General features: G+C 45.5%; 2 protein-coding genes across 5 annotated transcripts in view; one reads left to right on the top strand and one right to left on the bottom strand.

Moving 5' to 3' along the window:
* DUSP16 (dual specificity phosphatase 16) overlaps positions 1 to 14,356 on the top strand; it is a 92,524-nt gene extending 78,168 nt beyond the window's left edge. For both annotated transcript variants that reach the window (XM_050748225.1, XM_050748226.1), the window contains exons 5-7: positions 635 to 794; positions 8,288 to 8,411; positions 10,594 to 14,356. In XM_050748225.1, coding sequence (XP_050604182.1) covers positions 635 to 794; positions 8,288 to 8,411; positions 10,594 to 11,776 — 1,467 coding nt within the window. In that variant the 3' untranslated portion in view covers positions 11,777 to 14,356. The remainder of the gene's footprint in view (positions 1 to 634; positions 795 to 8,287; positions 8,412 to 10,593) is intronic.
* A 5,952-nt stretch (positions 14,357 to 20,308) lies between these two features.
* Positions 20,309 to 27,188, bottom strand: part of BORCS5 (BLOC-1 related complex subunit 5) — a 109,038-nt gene continuing 102,158 nt past the window's right edge. For all 3 annotated transcript variants that reach the window (XM_050748286.1, XM_050748285.1, XM_050748287.1), the window contains one exon: positions 20,309 to 21,012. In XM_050748286.1, the coding sequence (XP_050604243.1) occupies positions 20,782 to 21,012 (231 nt within the window). In that variant the 3' untranslated portion in view covers positions 20,309 to 20,781. The remainder of the gene's footprint in view (positions 21,013 to 27,188) is intronic.

The raw sequence follows: 27,188 nt of genomic DNA, 5'->3' as shown, positions 1-27,188 counted from the left end.
GAGATGAGGCAGGAGTTGGGGGCAGAACAGGAAGAAAGAGAGTATGTTTAGTTTCTGACATTTTAAATGTGAAGGGCCTGTGGAACATCCTGATAGCCAGTAGGTAGTTGGAGATATGGGTTGGAAATTTAAGAGGAGATACACACACACACACACATGCACACACATGCCATCAGCATGTAGAACTGGTAATTAAGGCTATATAAATAAGTGCAGCCTTCAAAGAGAGTATTTAGAGTGAGAAGAATGACTAGAACTGTATCTTAAGAGAACCAGCGTGTTCTGTGTGGGAAGAAAATGTTGTGTGTCCATATATTCTAAAATCGTATAAACTGTTGTTTTCTTTTGTATTCTTTGTTCCACTTCTCTAGTAATGAAGATAATAGAGATTTGACTATATGAATGATGTGTGGGCTTCCAGCATATTATTTTAAATAGCCTTTGTTGTTCTTAAATTTTTTTTTTCTTAAAACTTGTCTATATGTCATTTTGCTGGGTTTTTGGACTTCACTGATCTGAATGAGTTGTATTTCAAGGAAACTGGGCATTTTTATCATCGCATTAAACTTCACTCTTTCAGAATGATCATGTTTACCATATTATTAGTCACTTTAACTGCTCTTCCTCTCCATAGGAGCTGATGCAGCAGAATGGGATTGGTTATGTGTTAAATGCCAGCAATACCTGTCCAAAGCCTGACTTTATCCCTGAGTCTCATTTCCTGCGTGTGCCCGTGAATGACAGCTTTTGTGAGAAAATTTTGCCATGGTTGGACAAATCAGTAGATTTCATTGGTAAGTAGCTCAAATAATATTACAGGTCCTGTGGGTGATCGTCTCATGTGTAGGTGGACCCCCTCAGCCCCCCTTTTTTTCTTTAGAGAAAAGGAGCCTATTTCAGAGATTTCAAAAGTCTGAAAATAACACGTGGTGCAGCTTACTCATCTAGTGGTCAAGGTGATGTGTGTGTCACACTGTCCCTAAGGACTGACCTTGTGACATTCTAGCTAACATTTAACACCACCAAGGTTAAGCTTCACAGGATCTGTAATTATATATTTGCAAGTGTTTGAAAATCAGTTAAGCTTTTAGGGTTAAATTCTTCCTCCAACTTTTCCAAATCCTACACAAGCCTTTGGGAAACTTTGGTAATATTCCCTGTTGCCTCGTTGCTATGTTTTCCACAGAGAAAAGTCAAATCTTGTGAAAACAAATCCCACTACATTTAAGTCTTTATGTCAGTGTGTCTAAGCCGGGGTCCACATGCCAGTAATTTCAGGTAATATTTGATCTAATAGAATGTTGACACACACACACTCTCTCTCTCTCTCTCTGTCTCTCTCTCTCTCTGTCTCTCATTTGGTCACTTCCCTGGCAGTGGTCTTGACGGTATCTCCTCTGTGCCATACTTTGTTCTGCTTCCTGGGCCTGTTCAATTCTGGAGCTTCTCTGGCCCCTGGGTACTGTTGAGGCATTTTGGTGCCACAGGATCAGATCTGCTGGGTGGTAACTTGGTGACGTGTATTTGGAATGTGGCTTTAGTGGACAGTGGCTGAACAGAGGAGAAACACTACTAGCTCCTTAGTAACATACCACATGTGCGACTCTTGATGTTCCATGTAAGAATTTTTTTTTTTTTTTTTTTTTTTTTGAGACGGAGTCTAACTCTGTCGCCCAGGCTGGAGTGCAGTGGCGCGGATCTCAGCTCACTGCAAGCTCCGCCTCCTGGGTTCACACCATTCTCCTGCCTCAGCCTCCTGAGTAGCTGGGACTACAGGCGCCCGCCACCATGCCCGGCTAATTTTTTGTACTTTTAGTAGAGATGGGGTTTCACCGTGTTAGCCAGGATGGTCTTGATCTCCTGACCTTGTGATCTGCCCACCTCAGCCTCCCAAAGTGCTGGGATTACAGGCGTGAGCCACGGCACCTGGCCCTATGTAAGAAATTTTTTCCTCCCCAGTTACATAAGTTTGAGCACTCTAATCCATAATTAAATACTCTGAATTGGTTACCATAATTAAAAATAAAAGAACCAGTTCCTTTAAAAAAGTGGAATTGGCCGGGCGCGGTGGCTCAAGCCTGTAATCCCAGCACTGTGGGAGGCCGACACGGGCGGATCACGAGGTCAGGAGATCGAGACCATCCTGGCTAACACCGTGAAACCCCGTCTCTACTAAAAAAAAAAACAAAAAACTAGCCAGGTGTGGTGGCGGGCGCCTGTAGTCCCAGCTACTCCGGAGGCTGAGGCAGGAGAATGGCGTGAACCCGGGAGGCGGAGCTTGCAGCGAGCTGAGATCACACCACTGCACTCCAGCCTGCAACAGAGCGATACTCCTCTCAAAAAAAAAAAAAAAAAAAGTGGAATTGGCCAGGCGTGGTGGTGGCTCACACCTGTAATCCCAGCACTTTGGGAGGCCAAGGCGGGCGGATCACGAGGTCAGGAGAAGGAGACCATCCTGGCTAACACGGTGAAACCCCGTCTCTACTAGAAATACAAAAAAGTAGCATGGTGAGGTGGCGGGCGCCTGTAGTCCCAGCTACTTGGGAGGCTGAGGCAGGAGAATGGCGTGAACCCAGGAGACGGAGCTTGCAGTGAGCTGAGATCACGCCACTGCACTCCAGCCTAGGTGACAGAGCAAGATTCCATCTCAAAAAATAAAAAAAATAAAAATAAAGTGGAATTGGCCAGGCACAGTGGCTTATGCCTGTAATCCCAGCACTTTAGGAGGCCAAGGCAAGCAATTACTTGAACCCAAGAGTTCAAGACCAGCCTGGGCAACATAGCAAAACCCTGTCTCTACCAGTGCACCTGTGGTCCCAGCTATTTGGGAGGCTGAGGTGGGAGGATTGCTTGAACCGGGAGGTGGAGGTTACAGTGAGCCAAGATTGTGCCACTGAACTCCAGCCTGGGCAGTACAGCCAGACCCTGTCTCAAAAACAAAAATTGAAAATATGTGTATTAAGCCCCGTACTATAATTTTCACCTGTGAGGGGAATATTCTGTTTAATGCTTTTGGAACTTTGAGTAATTCCAAAACACTTGTCTTTTTTTCAAGATTTCCAGGTTTCTGAGGGTTTCATCTTCAGTTAGGATTCATTCTATGAAACATGTGAAGATAAATGACTTAGTTCACATTAAAATAATCACAAACAAATGGCCAGGTGGCTCACGCCTATAATCCCAGCACTTTGGGAGGCCAAGGCAGGCGGATCACCTGAGGTCAGGAGTTCAAGACCAGCCTGGCCAACATATAGTGAAACCCGGTATACAAAAATTAGCTGGCCGTAGTGGCACACGCCTGTAGTCCCAGCTACTTGGGAAGCCGAGGCAGGAGAATCGCTTGAATCCAGGAGGCAGAGGTTGCAGTGAGCCAAGATCGTGCCACTCCACTCCAGCCGGGGCAACAGAATGAGACTCTATCTCAAAAAATAAATAAATAAATAAAAATAAATAAATAAATCACAAACCCCCACAAGTTAACACACACCCTCCCATTGTACTTCTAAACAACATTCAGCGAATCATTCAGTTTTTGCCTCTTTAAAAATAACAATTGGCCGGGAGTGGTGGCTTATGCCTGTAATCCCAGCACTTTGGGAGGCCAAGATGGGGGGATCACCTGAGGTTGCTGGAGTTTGCGACAGTGTGGCCAACATGTCTCTACTAAACATATAAAAATTAGCTGGGTGTTCTGGCAGGCACCTGTAATCCTAGCTACTTGGGAGGCTGAGGCAGGAGAATCTCTTGAACCTGGGAGGTAGAGGTTGCAGTGAGCTGAGACCACGCCATTGCACTCCACCCTTGGCAACAGAGTGAGACTTCGTTCCAAAAAAAAAAAACAAAACCAGTTATGGTTAATGTTCCCATTGCATGTCACATTGATCCAGAAACACTGGCTCTAATTTCAGATAAAAATCAGATTTCAAAATCTATCTAGAAAAGAACACGGTTTTCTTAAGTCATGACAATATGTAGGCTTTAGGAGAAAAAGTTTAAAGTTTAGTAGAAAAGAGTTAGAAGAGAAGAGAGAATATGAATAAGTTTGCTCCCAACTTATTTTCTCCTTTAATGAGAGATACTGGGGTCATCATGTCACTTTCATTCATACAAAAGAACTTTAACTGCTTTGTAACTTGGTTAAACACATGCACACAAAACACATACTATAATGTATTTGTAATATCTGCAAATACTTACCAGTATTTCATTTGCTTGGTCCTATTAGAGCCATCATCCTTATCCCACCCAAGTAATTCAAGGCAAAAATCTCCAGGCCACTTTTTGAATTCAGCCCGTATTCACTATAATTGCTAGTCCTCTCCTTCATGGCGTTTTAAGCCATGGTTAGTATGATGTACCCCCTTAATGACTTACAGGCTCACAGGGATTTTTTCTTTTCTTTTTGTTAGTTAGATTAGATTCTGGTAAGTCTCCGGGTTTGTTGGAGGGACTCAGGTTTATGTGGAGTTTTGTCTTTCTTTTTAGTTAATGTGCTAGTAACAGAGTTTGCCCATTTGTATTATGGGATACTCATGAGGTGCCCCCAAACCCAGCTGTGTATACAGCCTCTTGCTTCCTCTTCACTGTCTCCTGGGCTCTTGCTCCAGCTCTCCCATGCCCAACTCATGACTGCATGGACACAACATAGAGAAGTGATTAGGACCATGTATTTTGGAGGCAAACTGTCTGTATTTGAGTCCTTCCTACCCTGGTTATTAAGTGAAGTGGTTTGAGTAAGTTACTTCAAACTTCTGTGCATTTCAGTTTCTTGATCTGGAAACTGAAGATAATATACCTACCTTATAGGAATACTGCGAGGATTAAAATAGATAATGTAAAATGAAAAAAAGAAGAAAAAAAGTAAACCAAAAAGAGAAAATAAAAATAAGTAAAATAGACAACGTTATGTGCATTGAACACCTTGTAAAGTACCAGACTCATAATTGGCTGTTAATAAATATTTTAAAAATTGTTACCTGAAGTTTCTCCTTTTTTCTGTCCTTTGAGCTGGACTCTGTAACCCCTCTTAGTTATGACTTCCTTCTTTTTAGCCTTTGTAACTTCCCATCCTCACTACATCTTTGCCCTTTTCATATGCAGTTCTCTCTCCCCTTTGTTAACCTAGATTTTAGCCTTAATTTCAGTAATGGCCACCTGCCCGTTTCCAGTTTTCATCATCATTGCCTTCTTGTTCTTTATTCAGAAACCTGAAGAGGCTCCTTAGTTTTGTACATTAAAAAGATAGCCTTGGCCGTGTGCAGCGTGTGTAATCACAGCACTCTGGGAAGCGGAGGCGGGAGGATTGCTTGAGGCCAGGAGTTTGACACCAGCCTAGTCAACATAGCAAGATCCTGTCTCTATAAAAAAAATGTTTTTAATTAGCCAGGCATGGTGGTGTGCACCTGTAGTCCTAGCTGGGAGGCTGAGGCAGGAGGATCGCTTGAGCCTAGGAGTTCATAGTTACAGTGAGCTATGTTTGCACCATGGAACTCCAGCCTGGGTGAACAGAGTGAGACCCTGTCTCAGAAAAGAAATGTAGCCCTTAGCCTAACATTCCCAACACCCTCCAACACCTGCTTCCCGCCTTTGAAACCTTCTCTCTGGTTACTTCTCCAAGGCAGGATGTTTTCTGAGCACTTTGCTCAGTCCCACCACAGGGCTTTCTTGCACACATTTCCCTTCTCCTCTCTGCCAGGTCTGTGTGTATTAATTCCTTTGCTTGAAGACACAGTTTAGGGCTCATGTCTCCCAAGATGCGTGCTGATGAACCTCAACTCCAGTATAATCACTTGTTTTTTTCATTTTTAAAAGACGTCATCAAAAGAGTTGTGGTTATAAAAACAGTTGTAAGCACATTGCAGAAAATTTGAAAAACAGAGAAAAGGAAACCTATAACCTCAACGTTGTAACACATGTTACTGTCATTGTTTTATTTCCTTTCAGCCTTCTTATTTTTTATTAAAATCGCTTTAAAAATATGTATCAGCCAGTATCAGCTAGATGCCTACTATGTGCCTAGTGTTAAATCTTTTGGGGGATTGTTAGAAGCAAGCAAGATCCTTCTGGGTCCTTATAATCTAGTTTTTGAGAGTATTTAATTTTACTTATTTATTTATTCATTTATTTTTTTGAGACAGAGTCTCGCTCTGTCGCCCAGGCTAGAGTGAGTGGCGCAATCTTGGCTCACCGCAACCTCCACCTCCTGGATTCAAGCAATTCTCCTGTCTCAGCCTCCTGAGTAGCTGGGACTACAGGTGCCCACCACCATGCCCAGCTAATTTTTGTATTTTTAATAGAGATGGGATTTCACCATATTGGTCAGGCTGGTCTTGAACTCCTGACCTTAGGTGATCCACTGACCTCAACCTCCCAAAGTGCTGGGATTAGAGGCGTGAGCCACCACACCCGGCCGAGATAATTATTAAAATTAATGAGAGAGTATTGTCAACGTTAAAAAACAAAAACCCAGACTACTTCCAGTAAGGATTTGAAGCAGTTTTCAATAATAGGTTAGAACCAAAACATACACATATTCTCACACATACTCATTAAAATGAGATAAAGGAGCAATAATCAAGTAATAAGGGGCTAGGAAATGTACAGTAACTGACAAAAAATCTGAATTGCTACTTCCTATTGAAATTGAGTAGAAACCTTAGCTTTGAGCTTCTTAGCAGCGGGGCAGAAGGGGAAGGAAACACTGAGAGTAACGTGGGATAAATGATAGCTGAGAAGGAAGGGGACGCTGGAGGCACAGGAAGGCATGAGACTGTGTACATGAGTTTCTATGTTCTTATTTGTATAGCATACAATTCTTTGTTTGAGTGTTGCTTGGTATTCATTTGTTATTGTTTTATTGTGTTTGGTTTCCCTATCTAGAAGGAAGCTGCTTGATTATTCATATACTACCCAAAACCTCTATGTTGCTTTATATATGATGAATAATTGTTATATATAATAATCATTGCACTAGAAACTTATAAGTTTATATAAGTTATGTATATTTATAACATAGGCAGTGAGATTGAAGAGCCTTGTATTATTTAGCTGCCAAAGCAAGATTCATTGCATATCTGTGAATCGTAAGAATTTTAACAGAAGGTTCAGTAGACGTTTGGTAGTATCTACCAAGAATGAAAAGGGAGAATTCAGCTTCATGACTGAGCACACATGTAATTATTTAGAATTAAGGTAGTCATGGAACTGGCCAAAATGTTAGTAGCTTCCAGGCTGTGTGGAATAACCTCATCCCCTGCCACATGTACATACTGTTAAGCCCCTCAGCAGTGAGAGATGGCAGCACTGCCTGGATTTCCCTGGTTCTTTGGTTCTAACAAAGTGTCCATGAGTCCTTCCACCGTGGTGTGGGGAATTGAGGTAATGCAACAAAGACAATACCTCCTGGGTATCAAGGAAGGGATAAAAGTTCTCTTGGATCTCATTAAAGTGAATGGCTAAACCTGATTCATAGCATATACAAGGTTTTCTTCTAAAATTTAATAAATAAAGTTGAGCCATTTTATGACATACAGAAAAGTTGTCTGAAGAAAAATAAGGAGGCCAGGGGCATTGGCTCACGCCTGTAATCCCAGCACTTTGGGAGGCTGAGGTGGATGGATCACTTGAGGCCAGGAGTTAGAGACCAGCCTGCCCAACATGGTGAAACCCCGACTCCACTAAAAATACAAAAATTAGCCAGGCATGGTGGTGCACACCTGTAATCCCAGCTACTCTGGAGGCTAAGGCAGGAGAATCACTTGAATCCGGGAGGCAGAGATTGCAGTGATCCGACATCACACCACTGCACTCCAGCCTGGGCGACAGAGCAAGACTATCTCAAAATAGTAGTAATAATATTAATAAATGTAATTATATCTCTTATGTAATCAGGGAAAATTTGATTACATGAGGATGGACGTGTCTTTAGATGAAGCTTACAGGTGAGGGCAGGAAAGTTCTGTGTCACATAACAGGAATAAATTAAACATTACCCATATCTTAGGGGAAATTACTAACATAAGCCAGGAAACCCGAGTTAGTAATAGCTTATTAACAGATTGCTTATTAACAAATAGTTTTGGACCCCAGTTGTCCTGCTGGGGTCAGTGGTGAGGGAATTACCTTCCCCTATCTCCTGAAAAGAATTTGCAAGGATAAATATGATGTACACAGAGGAGATTTGCGTAGAGGTTTTCAGGTGGAAGACATTGAGTAAGTAAATGGAAACAAGATTTCACTGCTGAACAAAATGGTTAGTAGTGACCTTTCTTGCATTTGACTCATACAGAGAAAGCAAAAGCCTCCAATGGATGTGTCCTAGTGCACTGTTTAGCTGGGATCTCCCGCTCTGCCACCATCGCTATTGCCTACATCATGAAGAGGATGGACATGTCTTTAGATGAAGCTTACAGGTGAGGGCAGGGAAGTGTCTTCTGTGACTGGCTTTTCATTGGACCTGAAACATAAAGAATTATGAGGATGGGTAACCAAAGTAAAGCAGGTCATGATTATTTTAGTCACACTTTTTACAGGTTACTGTGGATTTTTTAATGATCTCGCGAAGATTGGAAAAGAATGCTGTTTTACTGTTTAGCATTAATTCTGCCCTCACATGTGTCAGATTCATCCTCGGCCACTTTTTATGTTTAAGGAACAACAGATGCAGGCAGAGATCTCTATCCTGTTACATGAGTTTATGGCTTTCCCTAAATGCCAAAGTATCCTTGGTGTAAATGTGCCTATGAGGGGGAAGCTGTAATGGAATGCTCACTCTGTTCTGCTTCGCACTTTGGATTGCTGGGAAGAAAAAGCCTAATACGTGCACATATGAACCAGATAACTGTCAGACTCCATTCTTCAGTAAAATGCCCCACATTCTAGAGTCGGCCGGGTTGTGTGTGTGTGTGATTTTGACTGGGTTGCCTCCAGTCTCTGATGAATCTGATTCCCCTGCATGTCTCATTGGGTAGAGATGGTTCATTGTTACCTGATCAGGAATCAAAAATAGAGAGACTTATGCGACAGGCCTGATTTAACAGTTGCATTTGTTTTTCCTCAAATTGGAAAGTTTGGAAAACAGAAATGAGCTGCCCAAACACCATCCCACGTAAGTCAGGAGTCTGGAGGAGATGGGTCCTCTGGTCATCTGCATGAGCTCTCATGCCCCCGTTCAGGCCTCCCTGAAGTCCTCCTGCTCCATTTAGAAATCAGAAGAAAAGGCACCCTTATATCACGCTATGAAGTCTCATTATGAGGACCCTACATTTACACTAGTTATTCTTGAGCCAGTTATTTCTATTTTTGTGAATTTGCTTAGGTTACTTGATTTCCACGTTTATTTTTTGTTTTTCTTGTTCCTTATTCAAATGCAGATTTTCAGTGTAGTTCTACTCCTGCATCACCTGAAAAGCATCCATGAGGCGCAGGGGCTGCTGAAGAATTTGTCTGTTAGCTCTGAGTCTGTATTTCCTCCATGAAACATGAAAGCCATCTAGTATTAGTTTTCATCCTTTGATGAATCTCTTTTAACATGGTGGTTACAAAAGTGGACCCAGATATTTGACCAGCCTGGTTTTGAATCCAGCACCGTCATTTAGTAGCTGTGTGATTTTGGGCAAGTCACTTAAGGACTCTGTGTAGCTAGCTATTTGATGGGGATAAGGACACCCACCTGATGATAGGGTAGTTTTGAGGATTAAATAATGATTCAGTGCATAAGCATAGTGCTTAGCACACACAGACCACTTTGTCGTGGGTATTCTGTCTTGTTGACTATAAAAAGAAGTGTTGCTTTGATACTTTGATCATCTGATACCATTTTCTTTTTGTCATTAAAATGTGAACTGTCTTGAGAAGTGACTGGTGACTTGGAGAGGGGATGACATTGGAAATTGAAGGAGAGTGGCTGTTACACTGTACTTTTGATGGTAGCACCTGGTGTGTGTGTGTCAGGGCTGTCCTTGGTGGTGAATAGTCATCTCTTGGCCAGGCACGGTGGCTCACACCTGTAGTCCCAGCACTTTGGGAGGCCAAGGTGGGAGAATCACTTGAGCCCAGGAGTTCAAGACCAGCCTGGGCAACACAGTTGAGACCCTTTCTCTACAAAAGAAACTTTAAAAATTAAAATTAGCCAAGCATGTAGTCCTGTAATTCCAGCCACTCAGGAGGCTGAGGCGGAAGGACTGCATGTGCCTGGGAATTCGAGGCTGCAGTGAACTATGATCATGCCACTGCACTCCAGTCTGGGTGACAGAACAAGACCCTGTCTCTTAAAGACCACCACCAACAAAACCCCATATCATCTCTTATCAGCTGCATTGGGAGCCCTGGGCCCTTGAAAATGAGGCAAAAACTAGAGCCTCTGGGGCCCAGCTGCCTCTTTCCGGCATACTGCAGGGGTGCGTGCAGGGCCTTCCCAGTGCCTAGGGCCTTTGTATTCTCCACCTTGAGGCGTCTGCCTGAGCTTTTAAACCAATCACCTTTCAAAGTTTTTGAGGTCTGCCCGATAATTCCCTATCTCATTTATTCACTGAATATTCATCAGATAAAGTGTAATTGTGAAATTCGGGTTTTTGTTTTTTCCTGTCTCTGTAGATTTGTGAAAGAAAAAAGACCTACTATATCTCCAAACTTCAATTTTCTGGGCCAACTCCTGGACTATGAGAAGAAGATTAAGAACCAGACAGGAGCATCAGGGCCAAAGAGCAAACTCAAGCTGCTGCACCTGGAGAAGCCAAATGACCCCGTCCCTGCTGTCTCAGAGGGTGGACAGAAAAGCGAGACGCCCCTCAGTCCACCCCGTGCCGACTCTGCTACCTCAGAGGCAGCAGGGCAAAGGCCCGTGCATCCCGCCAGTGTGCCCAGCGTGCCCAGCGTGCAGCCGTCGCTGTTAGAGGACAGCCCGCTGGTACAGGCGCTCAGTGGGCTGCACCTGTCCGCAGACAGGCTGGAAGACAGCAATAAGCTCAAGCGTTCCTTCTCTCTGGACATCAAATCAGTTTCATATTCCGCCAGCATGGCAGCATCCTTACATGGCTTCTCCTCATCAGAAGATGCTTTGGAATACTACAAACCTTCCACTACTCTGGATGGGACCAACAAACTATGCCAGTTCTCCCCTGTGCAGGAACTATCGGAGCAGACTCCTGAAACCAGTCCTGATAAGGAGGAAGCCAGCATCCCCAAGAAGCCGCAGACCACCAGGCCTTCAGACAGCCAGAGCAAGCGATTGCACTCGGTCAGAACCAGCAGCGGTGGCACCACGCAGAGGTCCCTTTTATCTCCATTGCATCGAAGTGGGAGTGTGGAGGACAATTACCACACCAGCTTCCTTTTCGGCCTGTCCACCAGCCAGCAGCACCTCACGAAGTCTGCTGGCCTGGGCCTTAAGGGTTGGCACTCGGATATCTTGGCCCCCCAGACCTCTACCCCTTCCCTGACCAGCAGCTGGTATTTTGCCACAGAGTCCTCACACTTCTACTCTGCCTCAGCCATCTACGGAGGCAGTGCCAGCTACTCTGCCTACAGCTGCAGCCAGCTGCCCACTTGCGGGGACCAAGTCTATTCCGTGCGCAGGCGGCAGAAGCCAAGTGACAGAGCTGACTCACGGCGGAGCTGGCATGAAGAGAGCCCCTTTGAAAAGCAGTTTAAACGCAGAAGCTGCCAAATGGAATTTGGAGAGAGCATCATGTCGGAGAACAGGTCACGGGAAGAGCTGGGGAAAGTGGGCAGTCAGTCTAGCTTTTCGGGCAGCATGGAAATCATTGAGGTCTCCTGAGAAGAAAAACACTTGTGACTTCTATAGACAATTTGTTTTTCTTGTTCACAAAAAAATTCCCTGTAAATCTGAAATATATATATGTACATACATATATATTTTTGGAAAATGGAGCTATGGTGTAAAAGCAACAGGTGGATCGACCCAGTTGTTACTCTCTTAACATCTGCATTTGAGAGATCAGCTAATAGTTCTCTCAACAAAAATGGAAGAGCAGATGCTAGAATCCCCCCTAGACAGAGGAAACCATTTTATTCAGTGAATTACACATCCTCTTGTTCTTAAAAAGCAAGTGTATTTGGTGTTGGAGGACAAAATCCCCTACCATTTTCACGCTGTGCTACTAAGAGATCTCAAATATTCGTCTTTGTCCGGTCCTTTCCATAGTACACCTTAGCGCTGAGACTGAGCCAGCTTGGGGGTCAGGTAGGTAGACCCTGTTAGGGACAGAGCCTAGTGGGAAATCCAAGAGAAATGATCCTATCCAAAGCTGATTCACAAAGCCACGCTCACCTGACAGCCGAGGGACACGAGCATCACTCTGCTGGATGGACCATTAGGGGCCTTGCCAAGGTCTACCTTAGAGCAAACCCAGTACCTCAGACAGCAAAGTCGGGGCTTTGACCACTACCATGTCGGTAGCCCGTTTTCTAGGCATTGTGAATAGGTAGGTAGCTAGTCACACTTTTCAGACCAATTCAAACTGTCTATGCGCAAAATTCCAGTGGGCCTGGATGGAGATAATTTTTTTTCTTCTTCTCAGCTTTATGAAGAGAAGGGAACTGTCTAGGATTCAGCCAAACTGCCAGGAACCTGGTAATCATGATTTAAGCTAAGGTTGGGAGGCTAACAAGTCTACCTCCCTCTTTGTAAATCAAAGAATTATTTAGAATGGGATTGTCAGCCCTTTAAATATAAAGATGAACTTGGTTTCAAGCCAGATGTGAATTTATTTGGGTGGTAGCAGACCAGCAGTACCTTCAAGTTCTCCGCCAAAGTAGATGTGTTTGCCCTTTCTGCTTCACTGCATGGATACAGTTGGTAAAATGTAACAATATGGCAGAATTTTATAGGAAACTACCTAGGGAGGTAAAGTATGGGAAGATTAAGAAAGGTATAAATTGCTGAGGAGAAGCAGGAAACCTATTTCCTTAGCGGCTTTTATCCCCTCGGCACGTGATGGGGCTGGTGTTTCTGTAATTGCCTCAGACTTTCGAATTTACTAGTAGGGCTGAGAGAGACTTTAGTGAGGAAGGAATATTCAGAATAAAACTGTTGAGAAAGCTGAGAAGACCACTGAGTTTGGATCAGTCACTGTGAGTAGAGTGCAAAGCCATGGCCAGGCTGTTTCTGGAAACGCTGGCTGGCAGGTCTTCAGTGGAAAGGGCACATCAAAATGGAGCGAGAGCAAGTCCTCAACTTACAATCACTGTATGGAATCGGTCCTGGCAGCTGAACATAGGAGGTCATTGGAACAAGTACACAAGTGATAGTGCAGATCTGCCTTCAAACAGCCTCCTGGCTTGAGTTTTATCAGCTACAATGTGGGTCGTCTTTTGAAGCCTTAATTCACGACAGCAGCTTTTTGGGGGTGGGGGTGGGGCTGGGCGGGTGTTGTCATTGTTCTTTCCCTTCCTGTAAGTGTCGCTAGTTGCTGCCTCGTATCTCAGGTTTTTCTCTGTTTGAGAAATGGACAGTTTTTTGACCAGGATGTGACTTCATGTTTCCTATGGTGACTTCTAAAACCAGCACAGAATGATATGACTCAACACAGACCGACTTGGTCATGGGATGATGAGCCGCACAGACATCACTAGTTGTGCACAAATAATGTACTATGATGGGGTGTAAAGTGAAGGCAGAAGAGGGTCAGCCGCGTTATGATACTGGGAAAGTGCTGGTCAATGATCTAATTATATACATTGAAATCTTTAATCAGACATTCTCGTTTCACACAGTAATTTTTGATGTTATGTACACACACACCAAACATGTAACAGTTCACCACCTCCAGAATGTGGTCATATCCAAAGCATGTTGAAGGAAAGCAGGAGCTCCTTGCTAAGGATGTTTCAGGAGGTTTGGGGGACTTGGTTTTAATGAGCTTCTGTCATTTAGGGCTTCTCTTGGCCATGGTCCCCTTCCTTCTGGAACTGTGATGTAGTCACACCCTACAGCCTTTAGTGCTGGTTCACTAGTGTCAGATAATCAGTTCTTGGAAGCGAGACTGTGAGGCGAAGGGGTGGCCTCGGAGGCAGGCCCTGGAGCTGCTTGGGTGTCTTTAGGTGGGGTGGTGGCTGGCTCTCTTCAGCATGTAATCGGGGAAACCCTGGCGTCTACTAGGGGTGATACAGATGGTGATTTTAAAGAGCAAAACTAGACTTCTATGTGAGGAATGCTGGAAAATGATTTAGGACGTGTAAAGTTAGATGGAAAGACTGTAAATGTTTAATATGAATATAGTGTTCTTTTGAAGGCCAGCTGTTGAACGGTTAAATTGTGCATTTCTCATTTTGATGTGTCATGTAAATGTATGAAATGATTAAATAAAATCAAAACTGGTACCTGTTTATACATAAAGATGAGAAAAGACCTATCTTTGCAGCCATAAACTCGGTGGGAACACCACCGCCCAAGCTGCCGAAGGAGGCAGTGGTGAAACCTGTCCTGTTCTTCTCACGTAAACGAGGATTTAGCTCAAAATAAAGTGGTGGTGTCATCAGGTTTATCCTGTGTTCTGTCATTCACACGGAACACCGGATCCTTAGCTAAGTTTAGTGCCAGCCTTCATGCTTTACTGTGTACACGAAATGCACACTATGGCGTGGAAGCCTAAGGCACTTGGTCAATGTTTTCTAGCTGACTGACTCCAGAACACACAAGTACATGGTAGGAAGAAAAAGGCCAGCTACACTCTCATGGTCCATTTCGATAGAACATGTAAACGATATTATGATTCCTACAGGAAACACAGGAAGGGCAGTTGTTGAAGAGCTGTCCTCTGTCCTTGCCACATACCTCTCAATGACCTCTCCGCTCATGACACTAGATTTGATGACTTAGGAGACTAGAAGCTCAGTCTCATAAAAAATAGGCATTGAAGGAATAAAGCTTCAGTGCAAGCAGATGGAATAATGATTATAGAAAGACTCACAGGTGACCTTGAGGTTGGTTGACTTGAAGTTACATTTAAGAAAATTTATAAGAAGGATTGGGCTGGGTGAGCTAGACCGGAAGAGCTGTCTTGGCCGGGACCCCGCAGAAAAGAGGTGGACGTGGGATACAGGAATAAAGGGAATTAGAATCAATCAGCCTCCAGAGACAGAGGGTAGCAGGAGGAACAGTTGTTTCAGGGAGAGGCTTCCAATGAGAAGATACAGATCTTGGGAGAGCCTGAAGTTCAGGCCAGTTACTGACAGAGCGTGGAACCCCTTTGCGACCAGCCTCAGCAGGCTATTGTTGGAGGACTGGTTTGGATGTGACAACTACAATTAGACCAGGAATTAAACTAAGAGGGGAGGCCGGGCACAGTGGCTCACGCCTGTAATCCCAGCACTTTGGGAGGCCTAGGCAGGTGGATTACCTGAGGTCAGGAGTTTAAGACCAACCTGGCCTACCTGGTGAAATCCCGTCTCTGCTAAAAATACAAAAATTAGCCGGATGTTGTGGTGGGTGCCTGTAATCCCAGCTACTTGGGAGGCTGAGGCATGAGAACTGCTTGAACCCAGGAGGCAGAGGTTACAGTGAGCCGAGATTTCACCATTGCACTCCAGCCTGGGCAATAAGAGCGAAACTCCCATTTTAAATAAAAAACAAACAGAGGGGAAATTAGGAAGGTGTAGATTAAGATGTGAAGAAAAATATGGCAAAATTGGAGCTGAGTGTCCAAAGAGATTACGTGAAGGGTAGAGGGTGTATATGGGACTAGTTGATGGAAAATTTTTAGCTTCAAAACATTCACTGTTATTTTGTCTTAAATACTCCTCTGGTTTTGTTGTTCTGAGAAGCAGGAATGTTTTAGATCTAGTAAAATTTGGCTACGTATTTTTTTCTGTGAATATTAGTCTTCTGCATCTATAAATGGAAGCGGGAAGTAAACTATTTCTAGCTTCTGTGGGACCCACTCATCCTTGAACAGCCTAATGATACTTGGTTATATCTTTAAAGCTGCAGAATCAACTGGAAAATCACAGCACTGTCCTGGGAGATATTTACAAGTCAGTCATATTGTTGCACTTTATTTGCAGAGACAGCAGTATGCGTTTATGTAAAGACAGTTTCATTCTTTTGGTTCCAGCTCAAACACTAGAATCAGTTTGAAAATGCTGTTCCACAGGAAATGCAGGATGTGACCTTGTAGAAGCAATGTGACAGGCAAATAGGGTCACCTGAAGAGCATTCAGTAATGGTCTGGGTTCTCTTTGGTCGGAATTATGACAACTTCAAAGACTAGATTGAAAGTACTTGGTGCAGAAAAGCTTTTAGCATAACTCGCCTCAAGGAATGAGCCTTGATTGGTGAAGAAAATGGGGTCATCAGTAAATTCCATCAGATCTTACACTGACATTGATAACCCTGGAAAAATTCCGGAGGCATGGACACACACACCAGCATAACGGTGGTCACCCTCGCAAGCAGCTACATCTAGTTGCCAACTTTTTTATCTTTTTGGTTTGAAGCATGTGGATAATTATCTGGCTACCCTTTCCCTCTGCAGCCATAGCATTTGAATGGATGACACATGCCTGGTGTGTCCAAAAAACCACAAGAAATTCAATATTATTGATGACAGCAGTCCCCAACCTTTTTGGCACCAGGGACCCATTCATAGAAGACAATTTTTCGACAGACAGGGAAGTAGGGGGTGGTTTCTGGGTGAAACTGTTCCATCTCAGGTCATCAGGCATTAGATTCTCATAAGGAGTGCAAAACCCAGATCCCTCACATACGCAGTTCACAATAGGTTCGCGCTCTTAGGGGAGTCTAATGCCGGGGCTGTTCTGACAGGAGGCGGAGCTCAGGCAGTGATGTGAGTGATGGGGACGGCTATAAATACACATGAAGCTGGCCGCGCGCTGTGGCTCGCACCTGTAATCCCAGCACTTTGGGAGGCCGAGGCAGGAGGATCACAAGGTCAGGAGATCGAGACTATCCTGGCCAACATAGTGAAACCCCGTCTCTGCTAAAAATACAAAACATTAGTCAGCGTGGTGGCGGGCGCCTGTAGTCCCAGCTACTCGGGAGGCTGAGGCAGGAGAATGGCGTGAACCCGGGAGGCGGAGCCTGCAGTGAGCCGAGATCACGCCACTGCACTCCAGCCTGGGCCACAGAGCGAGACTCTGTCTCAAAAAAAAAATTTAGGCGGGTGTGGAGGTATGCGCCTATAGTTTCAGCTTTGTTTCCCCAGGGAAACAAAGACATGACATCTGTAGACTATCACTTGCTCTTAACTCCATAATTCATTTATTTTATATATATATATATATATATATATTTTTTTTTTTTTTTGAGATGGCATCTCGCTCTGTCACCCAGGCTGGAGTGCAGTGGCACGATCTTGGTTCACTGCAACCTCTGCCTCCCGGGTTCAAGCGAGTCTCCTGCCTCAGCCTCCCAAGTAGCTGGGACCACAGGCGCCTGCCACCACGCCTGGCTTTTTTGTATTTTTAGTAGAGATGGGGTTTCATCATGTTAGCCAGGATGGTCTACAATCTCCTGACCTTGTGATCCGCCCACCTCGGCCTCCCAAAGCGCTGGGATTACAGGCATGAGCCACCGCGCCCGGCCCGTTTATTACAAATTTATATACACGCCTAATACGAGGAGTGAAGGCCAGTTTCTAGCAATCTTCCACTTTGACCAGGGAAACCAGGAGACTGCAGACAGAGGCCTATTGGACAGTGTCCATAAACAGAAATGAAGAGATCGCAAGATAAGCAAAACAGGCTCTAGAAAGCGCAGCCAGTGAACAGCTAATTTATAATTAAAAGGAAGAAAAGCAGCTCTACCTTGGGAGCTCGGAATTTAAAGTCACCACCAAGACCTAGGGTCACTGCTCCGAGACAACAGGTAAACATGCTCATTGTAGTCGAGAGCTTAGTATCAGAATCGTAGACTTGGAATCTTAGAGCTGGGAGGGCCGTGAGAGCCCACCCAGACCCGCTCATGCTGTAGGGAGGTGGAAACTGAGGCTCAGGGAAATGAAATGGCTTGCCAAAGATTAAGGCTAGAAACGTCCAGCCAAGGGCTTTTTCACAACTCCTATCCCTGAAATACCCCGTAATGGCCAGATAGGTCATGGGGTATTAACCAACAAAGAGAACCAGCATAACGGCTTCTTGAAATACAAATCACTCAGATTCTCAGTTTCCATCAGGAAATAGCAACACATCAGAGGGAAAGGACTGGTAACGCATTGCTGCCAGTCAGAGGTTCCAGAGAAGAACCACTAGCAATGATGTAGAAAGAGAGGATTGTGAAAGGGGTTTGACCTAAGCAATTAGAGGAGCCGGTAAAAGTCTTGGCTTGGCTGTTTCTTCCTCACCAGACCGCAGGCCAGGTGGCCGGGAAGGAGGGTGGGGGAGAGCAAGTACAACCCAGACCTGCAAGCCACAAGCCGGGACCTGCACCTGTCTCTCACCAGAGCCCGAGTTGGTCTCTCCTCATCCCCAAACCTTCATCCTTGTGGCTACAGACCAAGAAGCTGGTCCTCATACCTGCCCAGGGTTTGGAAAAGCCAAAGGCAGAATTCTGTGGGAGCAGGAGGAGCTGTGGGCCCAGTGGCTGCCCACACCACAGGTGCAGGAGATCCATGGAAACGTGCCCGAGATGGAAGAGGGCCTGACCTACATCGGCTTCCAGTGAAGACGCACGGCTATGATCGCTCTACTTCCACTTCCAAACCTCATGCAAATCTCTCTCGTGGCCAACCCTCACCAGAGAAACAAACAAGGGAGGGAATACTGGGAACACAGTTCCGTTTAGCCAATTTCACGACACTGCAAAAACCGCAACATGCCATCAAAATATTAAACTAACCAGAATTCTTTCCAGAAGTATTGAATTTGCTTATTGTTCTTCTGCCATACTTCTCTGCTTCCACCTAAGTAGCCTATCACTTACCTACTCAGGACCCCAATCGAAGTGAACCCCATGTTTTGTCTAACTTCTGCTTTAGAAGTAGACACAGTTGGCTGGAGAGCTGGCTGACTGCGCGGTTTGTGCTGCGCTGGGTCTGCCATTCTGCCCTGTGCCAACCACTAGCCGCTGCGGCAGTGGAAAGGCTCGGCCATCCCAGGCTGGAGCTGCCGCCCACTCTGTGCTTTCGGCTGTCACTGTATTAAGTGCAGTGAGGATAATGGCACCTGAGCTGTTCTTGTAGCTCTGTAAACAGCCCTTCATTCTTCAAAGCTACAAACATATCCCTGTTCAGAACTGGGTTCTGTATACTCCAGAAGAAAGACAATGATGGTGATGTCTTAAAAATACCATTTTTTGTCAGTCGAGGTGAAAGAAATAGGAATATTCATTGTATTATTCTTCCAAATTTGAAAATGGAAAATTAAAAGAAAATTTTTTTTTATTAGCTGGATTTGGTAGCACATACCTGTAGTCCCAGCTACTCAGGAGTCTGAGGCGGGAGGATCACCGGAGCCCGTGAGTTTGAGGAGGCAGTGTGCTATGACTGCACCGCGGAGCTCCAGCCTGAGCAACAGAGCAAGACCCTGTCTCAAACCAAGATTAGAATCAGATCAAGTCTAGCCGAGATACAGTAAATTAAGTGGATCAGTTTTAATCTTGTGAATCTACTGAAGGCTCTTTCTGGCATCTGAAAACACACCTCCCGAGGCTTGCAGGAACACAGGGAACAGGGTGCTGGCCTGCATGGCGGCCTCGCCCCAGCAGCTCCCTTCAGCCCTGGCTCGTAGGCTCAAGGCGTCTGCCTAGGTTGCTCCCTGCATTCCATTCTTTGCTTCTCCAGTCCTTCCTTCCATTAGAACACCTAGGATGTGCAAAGTACGACACTAAGCACTTTCGTTGTGACTCAAATCACTTCCTTTCCTAAACTCCCAGAGAAATTCAGCAGCTTTTTGAGTTTTTTCTTTTCAGAAACGAAGGCCTGAGGCTGTTCGGCCATATCTGTATCCCTGGCGCAATATCGGACACATCAAATGGGCGCAAGAAAGGTCTGTGGAATGACAGATCTCTGCAGTCAGCGTCCAGAGCCTTCCTGTCCCACCGTTTTCTAGGCTAGTAAAACCACATGCTGGTTAAAACCTTGTTACAGAAACTGGAATCCTGCCAGTGTTGAAAAGAAAGCTAAACTATGTCTGCATCAAGGAAACCGGTTATCAGTGGAGATGAATCTGATGAGGGTGTGGAAAGGGAGGCTTCAGTTTCTGATGACGACTAAGGGACACCGTAACCTGACAGTCAACAAAAAGCCAGTGTTCCACCTGGGCAGGAAGACGCGCCCCAGATAAGGGCTCGGTGTGACGGAAACCGGGTAGAAACAGGAACAACACAGAGACCTAGATTCAGTGAGTTTTTCATGTTGACATGTAAACCAGACAGCCCACTGAAAATGTCATGAGGGCACTGAGAACACAGAGCTGCTTAAAACATTCTCCCCTTGTCTCCATATTCTCATTCCAGTACCTGGACTACGCTACATACTCTCAATTAAACAAAGAAACAAAAAAAACAACTAAATAAAAATAATTCTCAATGCAGAGTTCTTCAAAGAATTCCTAATAATTCACATGTTCCAGCTTCAGTTATCACCGAGAACTGGTTTGGTTCCTTTCACATAGGGAAACTGCATCAAGGAAAAGAGTTGGGCAAAGTCAGATTTTCACGCCTGCCGGACTCCTTCGCACCCACGTCAGGGAGTACCAGAGCCTCCCGCTGGCCTCCAGCCCTGGTCAGACGATACGATGTTGGCTCCAAACCTCCTCAGGGTGTCGGTGTCTGGGGCTCCCGGCCCCAGGCAGGCCGGGCGGCAGCTACAGCCTGAGCTCGCGGTCGGGCTTCATGCTGAAGGGCTCCAGCCGCTCGCTCTCGGGCAGCAGGCTGTTGAGCCTGTCCAGCAGGGGCACGGTCTGGTCCACGCCCATCTGTATGCGGCGGAGGATGGCGGACATCTCGTTCACTTTCTGGATCTGCTCGGCGTACTTGGCGTATCTTTTCTGGCGCTCCTGCATGAAGCTGAACAGAGTTTCTACAGACAGATCCATCTGTGGACGGGAAAGAAAAGTACATTACACCTCGCTTAATCAAGTCCTCTCCGCAGGGCCAGGTGTCCAGCCTGTGAGGGACAGAGTCCCGCCGGCCAAGTGGAAGCAGACAAGTTTTACAGGAAGCACCCAGGACTAAAAAGCCCTTCAGGGACACAGCTTTATCAACTGCTGTGCCAGAACCACCTTTAGAAGAGAACTGAGAGGGGACTGTCCCCGGCTCTATGTTCTGGGAATGTGCCTTATTTGTACCTTGTTGAGATCCTGAGATTTCTATCTCCCTATATGAGGGGAATCATGGATGTGGAAATCCGTCAGGCCAGGGCTGAATCTGGCTCTGCCACATGCATGAGCTGCTAGTACTTATCCTTTGTGTCTCAGGTTCCTCATCTAGAAAAAAACTCGGAGCAGATGGGCGTGGTAGTGTGGCGTGTACTCCCAGCTACTTGGGAGGCTGAGGTGGGAGGATGGCTTGAGTCCAGGAGGTCGAAGCTGCAGCGAGCCATGATCATGCCACTGTACTCCAGCCTGGGCGACAAAGTGAGACCCTGTATCTAACAACAACAACAACAACAAAACCCAACCCCCAAAATGCATGTTCTTCCCTCACTCTTCCCCGAACGGCTGCAGTTTGGCAGTGACTCGGGGAACACGGCAAGGGAAGGGTGGCTGTCCCTGCCAGGGCCAACAATGCAACCAAGGCTCCTGTTCTTACAATAGACCACACTGTTTTTTGTCAAAGTGTGAGGACTAGCTCATGTGCCCTTTTCCCCCATTAAAGAAACTGCAGGCTCTGGGCTCCCCTTGCGTGATCTTCTCTTTCCCTTAAGAGGCTCTTGAGTACCTACCGCCCAGATAAAAATAGGGAGAGGAGATGGCCATCATGTTCGGCACCTGTACCCCTTCCTCAGCATGGACCCCACTTCCACCCCCTCACCCCTTGTTTCCGTCCCAGGCCAGGAGAGAAACAGCTCAACTACCGAGACCCGCACTCCTATCCCGAGGTTCCCAGGCTCCTCCAGCCCTTCCTTCTGGTTTATTCCTGGAGCACTCCCCTTCCTCACCTTGCACCAGGACAAGGGCTCTACACCTGGTACCACAGAGCCTCGGAAAATGGCTTCGAGAGACACAAAAACAAACTAACAAGAACATGGGGGACCAAAGCCAGCCCCAAGAAAAAAGAAGTTCCCTTTTGCTATCGTGTGTGGGGAGGACATGAGGGGCGGGAGGCGACCACAGCACCTCAGTGCTGCTGTCCTCTGGCAGGCCTGCCCAGCTTGCTTGAGTGCCCGCAGGGCAGGAGGAGCAGCTAGTGGGGCAGGGGGAGAAGGAGAAGAGGAAAAAAAAAAAAACCATCAGAGCGGGAAACCCCAAATAATGTGGGAACAACGCACACGTTCCGGGGTTCTCTGCAGCCCTGTCTGGCGTTCAGCACTTTGGAAGCAGCGAGCCAGGAGATTCCTGCGGTCCCGACAGTCACCCGCCAGGCCTTTTCGGGGTGGCCTTGCAATGAGCACCAAGAAACTCTCCAAACACCTGAGAGCCGGCGGGGCTCGGGGGAGCCAGGTGGGATCCTGAATTGGGAACCTTCTCGGGCATCATTTTACTTGGCGGGGCATTTCTGGCCCTCCACCCCGCCACCCTCCCAGACTAGACAGACACTTGAAGCGTTTCTATCTGAAACGGCCTCCAAGGCTCTAACTTATCAAGTGTAAAGTCCTTGGCAGTCAATCCATCCCCCTGATTCACACCTGATGAAGACTGTTCACAGCCATCTTCACCAGGTGCCTGTCAAATGGCGTGTACTTCCCTACACGTTTGCACATCCAGTTGGGGCCCGGGTTTAATGTCGCCAGAGCTTTTGTAAAGGCACATTCTGTTAATGCTGAGATGAGCACACTGAGTTCAAACAGGGTGTTCATGCGTGCTGACATCATGTCTTACTTCCATTATGCTCCATGAAAGAAAAAAAAACACAAGAGGAAACTTGAGTTTGCGTGATTTTGAAGATCTCACAACGACAGAACCTACACTAGACCCCAGATCTCCGAAGTCCAGCAGCTCCCCTCTCTTACACGTATTTCCCGAGCAAGAGCCTGTACCACTGATGCTCTATGAGACTTCCGTTGGCACGTGGCATGGCATTACAGAAGACTGTATCACAGGTAGGGAAAGTTACTACCTTTTAAATGTTTCCCCCATTCTTTGTCACAAAGAAAGTCTGAACCTGGTGCAAGCAACAGTGGAATATCTGGAAAAGGACAGTAAAACGGGTGATGCCTATTTTTGATGTCTCTGCCCTTTGCTCCTGAGGTAACACTGTCCCTGATCCATAATCCCTACCTTTCCTCCATGAACCCCCAGACACACGCTCATCGCAACACATTTGACGTGACCGTAGGCAGTAAAGCAGTATCTCATGCAATTCTCAATCACCATTTTGACAATCTAGAGATATATCCTTATTTGCCTTTCCTACTTCTACTTTTGGCACATGGACTCTAACAGGATAGCATATATACTAACTGTCTTCTGGATAAACAGAGGTGTGATGATGTCACCTAGGGCTACCTCACTGAATACTCCACAGCCATTCAAAAGACCCAGCTTGGCCGGGCACAGTGGCTCACGCCTGTAATCCCAGCACTTTGGGAGGCCGAGGGCGGATTGCCTGAGCTCAGGCGTTTGAGATCAGCCTGGGCAACACAGCGAAACCCCGTCTCTACTAAAATACAAAAAATTAGCCGGGCATGGCCGCGTGCACCTGTAGTCCCAACTACTTGGAGGCTGAGGCAGGAGAATGGCTTGAACCCGGGAGGCAGAGGTTGCAGTGAGCCAAGATTGCGTCACTGTACTCCAGTCTGGGTGACAGAGTGAGACTCCATATCCAAAAAAAAAAAAAAAGATCCAGCTTCACACAGGGCAATCTAACCATCCAAGCTGGAGCTAAAGGGCAACCACGAAGCTTGTTTCTGAAATGGATAGTTACAATTTTTGTTCGCCCCACTCATCAATCCATTCATCTACCAATAAAACAACGGTTAAGACTGCAGGTTCTGGAGCCAGACTACCTAGGTTTAAGGGCTACCCTCGATCCAGTATCTATGTGATTTTAGAAAATTACCCAGAAGGGTGATTCCATGAGAGCAAGGATTTGGTGTGCTTTAAACCCTGCTATATCTCCAGTACCCAGCACATAGCAGGTCCTGAATAAATATTTGTTGAACAAATGAATCAAAATACATGTAAGCCTCGGTTTCCTCATCTGTAAGGTAGTGGGGATAACAACAGTGGCTACTTAAGAGACTGTCCCGAGGATTAAATGAGATTCTGCAAGGAGAACATTATTATCCTGCCCAGCACACAGTTGAACACTGGGTGAGTGTGAGCTATTAACATATGGGCAACAGACAGTTACTGAGTAGCATCACGTGCCCTGTGCCATGTGCTATGCGAGGTCCTAGGATATAGATATTGAGAACCAAAACTACTTACACCCACACAGCTCATCGTGTACATTAACATGAATTTTCTTTTCCGCTGTTTCTGTTAACATGACTTTACTATTCTAGGAAACTCAGGCCCAGAAACATATGCATTGCAAATAACTTTGTTTCAGGAACTTAACAAAAATGAAATGAATAAACTAGCTGATTTTCGAATAGAAAGTGAACAACTCTTTATTCTCCACGACTCCTGCCTCAAAACCCTCGCCTTGCCGTGACACACGACCAAGTTCTGGTCCATAGTGTGTGCCAGGACGTGTCTCCTGGCAGCCTCCAGGCACCTTCCTGGAGAGTCAGCTGGCACGCACTCTTGGTCGCTTCTCTTCTCCACTGTCCCCTCCTCCGCTCTGCTGCTGCTGCTGCAATGCACGTGCACCCCATGTAGACCATGAGAATAACAAAGGTTACATCCTGGAGTTGGCATATCATGAGCTAGAAGCAGCCTGGGTCCGTGAGGATGTCTATGGCTAAGAGTAGACCAGGCCTGAGAGAGAAGAATAAACTTTCATTTTGTAGAAGCCACCATCTTTTGGGGTTTCTATAACACTAGTTAATATAATCTTATACTGATAGATATGAATGCTGGCCAGGCGTGGTGGCTCATGCTTGCCATCTCAGCATTTTGGGAGGCTGAGGTAGGAGGACCACTTGAGCCCAGGAACTCAAGAGCAGCCATGACAACACAGTGAGTCCTCATCTCTACAAAAAAATCAAATAAAAATTAGCCAGGTGTGATGGAACACACCTGTAGTCCCACCTGCTGCAGAGGCTGAGGTGAGAAAATTGCTTGATCTCAGGAGGTCGAGGCTGCAGTGAGTTGTGATCACACCACTACACTCCAGCCTGGAAAAAAAGAGCAAGGCCCTATCACAGACCAAAAAAAAAAAAAAAAATATGCAATAAAGCCTTTGCCTTCAAGGAACTCATTTACTCAAACTCATACTTCAAACTTTGCCCTCCAGATTCATATATCATCTCTGGGGGCAGTCCATTTCAAAGGACAAGTGAAACAGAAGGGGAGATGATTTGAGGATAGAACTCCAGGCCTCATGACGGTATCAGGCATCTGTAGAATGTGCTCAGGGTTGTTCCAAATACCTTATACGGATGGTGCGGGCCCATTTGCCTACTTGGCTGGTCCACCCAATACATGAACTCAAAATATTAACAAAACCATCACGCTACCTGACTTCAAACTATACTACAAGGCTACAGTAACCAAAACAGCATGGTACTGGTACCAAAACAGAGATATAGACCAATGGAACAGAACAGAGTCCTCAGAAATAATACCACACATCTACAGCCATCTGATCTTTGACAAACCTGAGAGAAACAAGAAATGGGGAAAGGATTCCCTATTTCATAAATGGTGCTGGGAAAATTGGCTAGCCATAAGTAGAAAGCTGAAACTGGATCCTTTCCTTACTCCTTATACGAAAATTAATTCAAGATGGATTAGAGACTTAAATGTTAGACCTAATGCCATAAAAACCCTAGAGGAAAACCTAGGTAGTACCATTCAGGACACAGGCATGGGCAAAGACTTCATGTCTAAAACACCAAAAGCAACGGCAGCAAAAGCCAAAATTGACAAATGGGATCTCATTAAACTAAAGAGCTTCTGCACAGCAAAAGAAACTACCATCAGAGTGAACAGGCAACCTACAGAATGGGAGAAAATTTTTGCAATCTACTCATCTGACAAAGGGCTAATATCCAGAACCTACAAAGAACTCAAACAAATTTACAAGAAAAAAACAAACAGCCCCATCAAAAAGTGGGCAAAGGATATGAACAGACATTTCTCAAAAGAAGACATTCATACAGCCAACAGACACATGAAAAAATGCTCATCATCACTGGCCATCAGAGAAATGCAAATCAAAACCACAATGAGATACCATCTCACACCAGTTAGAATGGCGATCATTAAAAAGTCAGGAAACAACAGGTGCTGGAGAGGATATGGAGAAATAGGAATACTTTTACACTGTTGGTGGGATTGTATACTAGTTCAACCATTATGGAAAACAGTATGGCGATTCCTCAAGGATCTAGAACTAGATGTACCATATGACCCAGCCATCCCATTACTGGGTATATACCCAAAGGATTATAAATCATGCTGCTATAAAGACACATGCACACGTATGTTTATTGTGGCACTATTCACAATAGCAAAGACTTGGAATCAACCCAGATGTCCATCAGTGACAGACTGGATTAAGAAAATGTGGCACATATACACCATGGAATACTATGCAGCCATAAAAAAGGATGAGTTTGTGTCCTTTGTAGGGACATGGATGCAGCTGGAAACCATCATTCTTAGCAAACTATCACAAGAACAGAAAACCAAACACCGCATGTTCTCACTCATAGGCGAGAACTGAACAATGAGATCACTTGGACTCGGGAAGGGGAACATCACACACCGGGGCCTATCATGGGGAGGGGGAAGGGGGGAGGGGGGAGGGATTGCATTGGGAGTTATACGTGATGTAAATGATGAGTTGATGGGTGCAGCACACCAACATGGCACAAGTATACATATGTAACAAACCTGCACGTTATGCACATGTACCCTAGAACTTAAAGTATTAAAAAAAAAAAAATTAACAAATCACATCCAGAAATACACAAAAAGGATAATACTTTATCACCAAG

This window comes from Macaca thibetana, chromosome 11 (genome assembly GCF_024542745.1).
Source record: "Macaca thibetana thibetana isolate TM-01 chromosome 11, ASM2454274v1, whole genome shotgun sequence".
Taxonomy (NCBI): Eukaryota; Metazoa; Chordata; class Mammalia; order Primates; family Cercopithecidae; genus Macaca; species Macaca thibetana.
The sequence above is the reverse complement of the archived record's forward strand: the minus strand, read 5'-3'. Positions and strand labels throughout refer to the sequence as shown.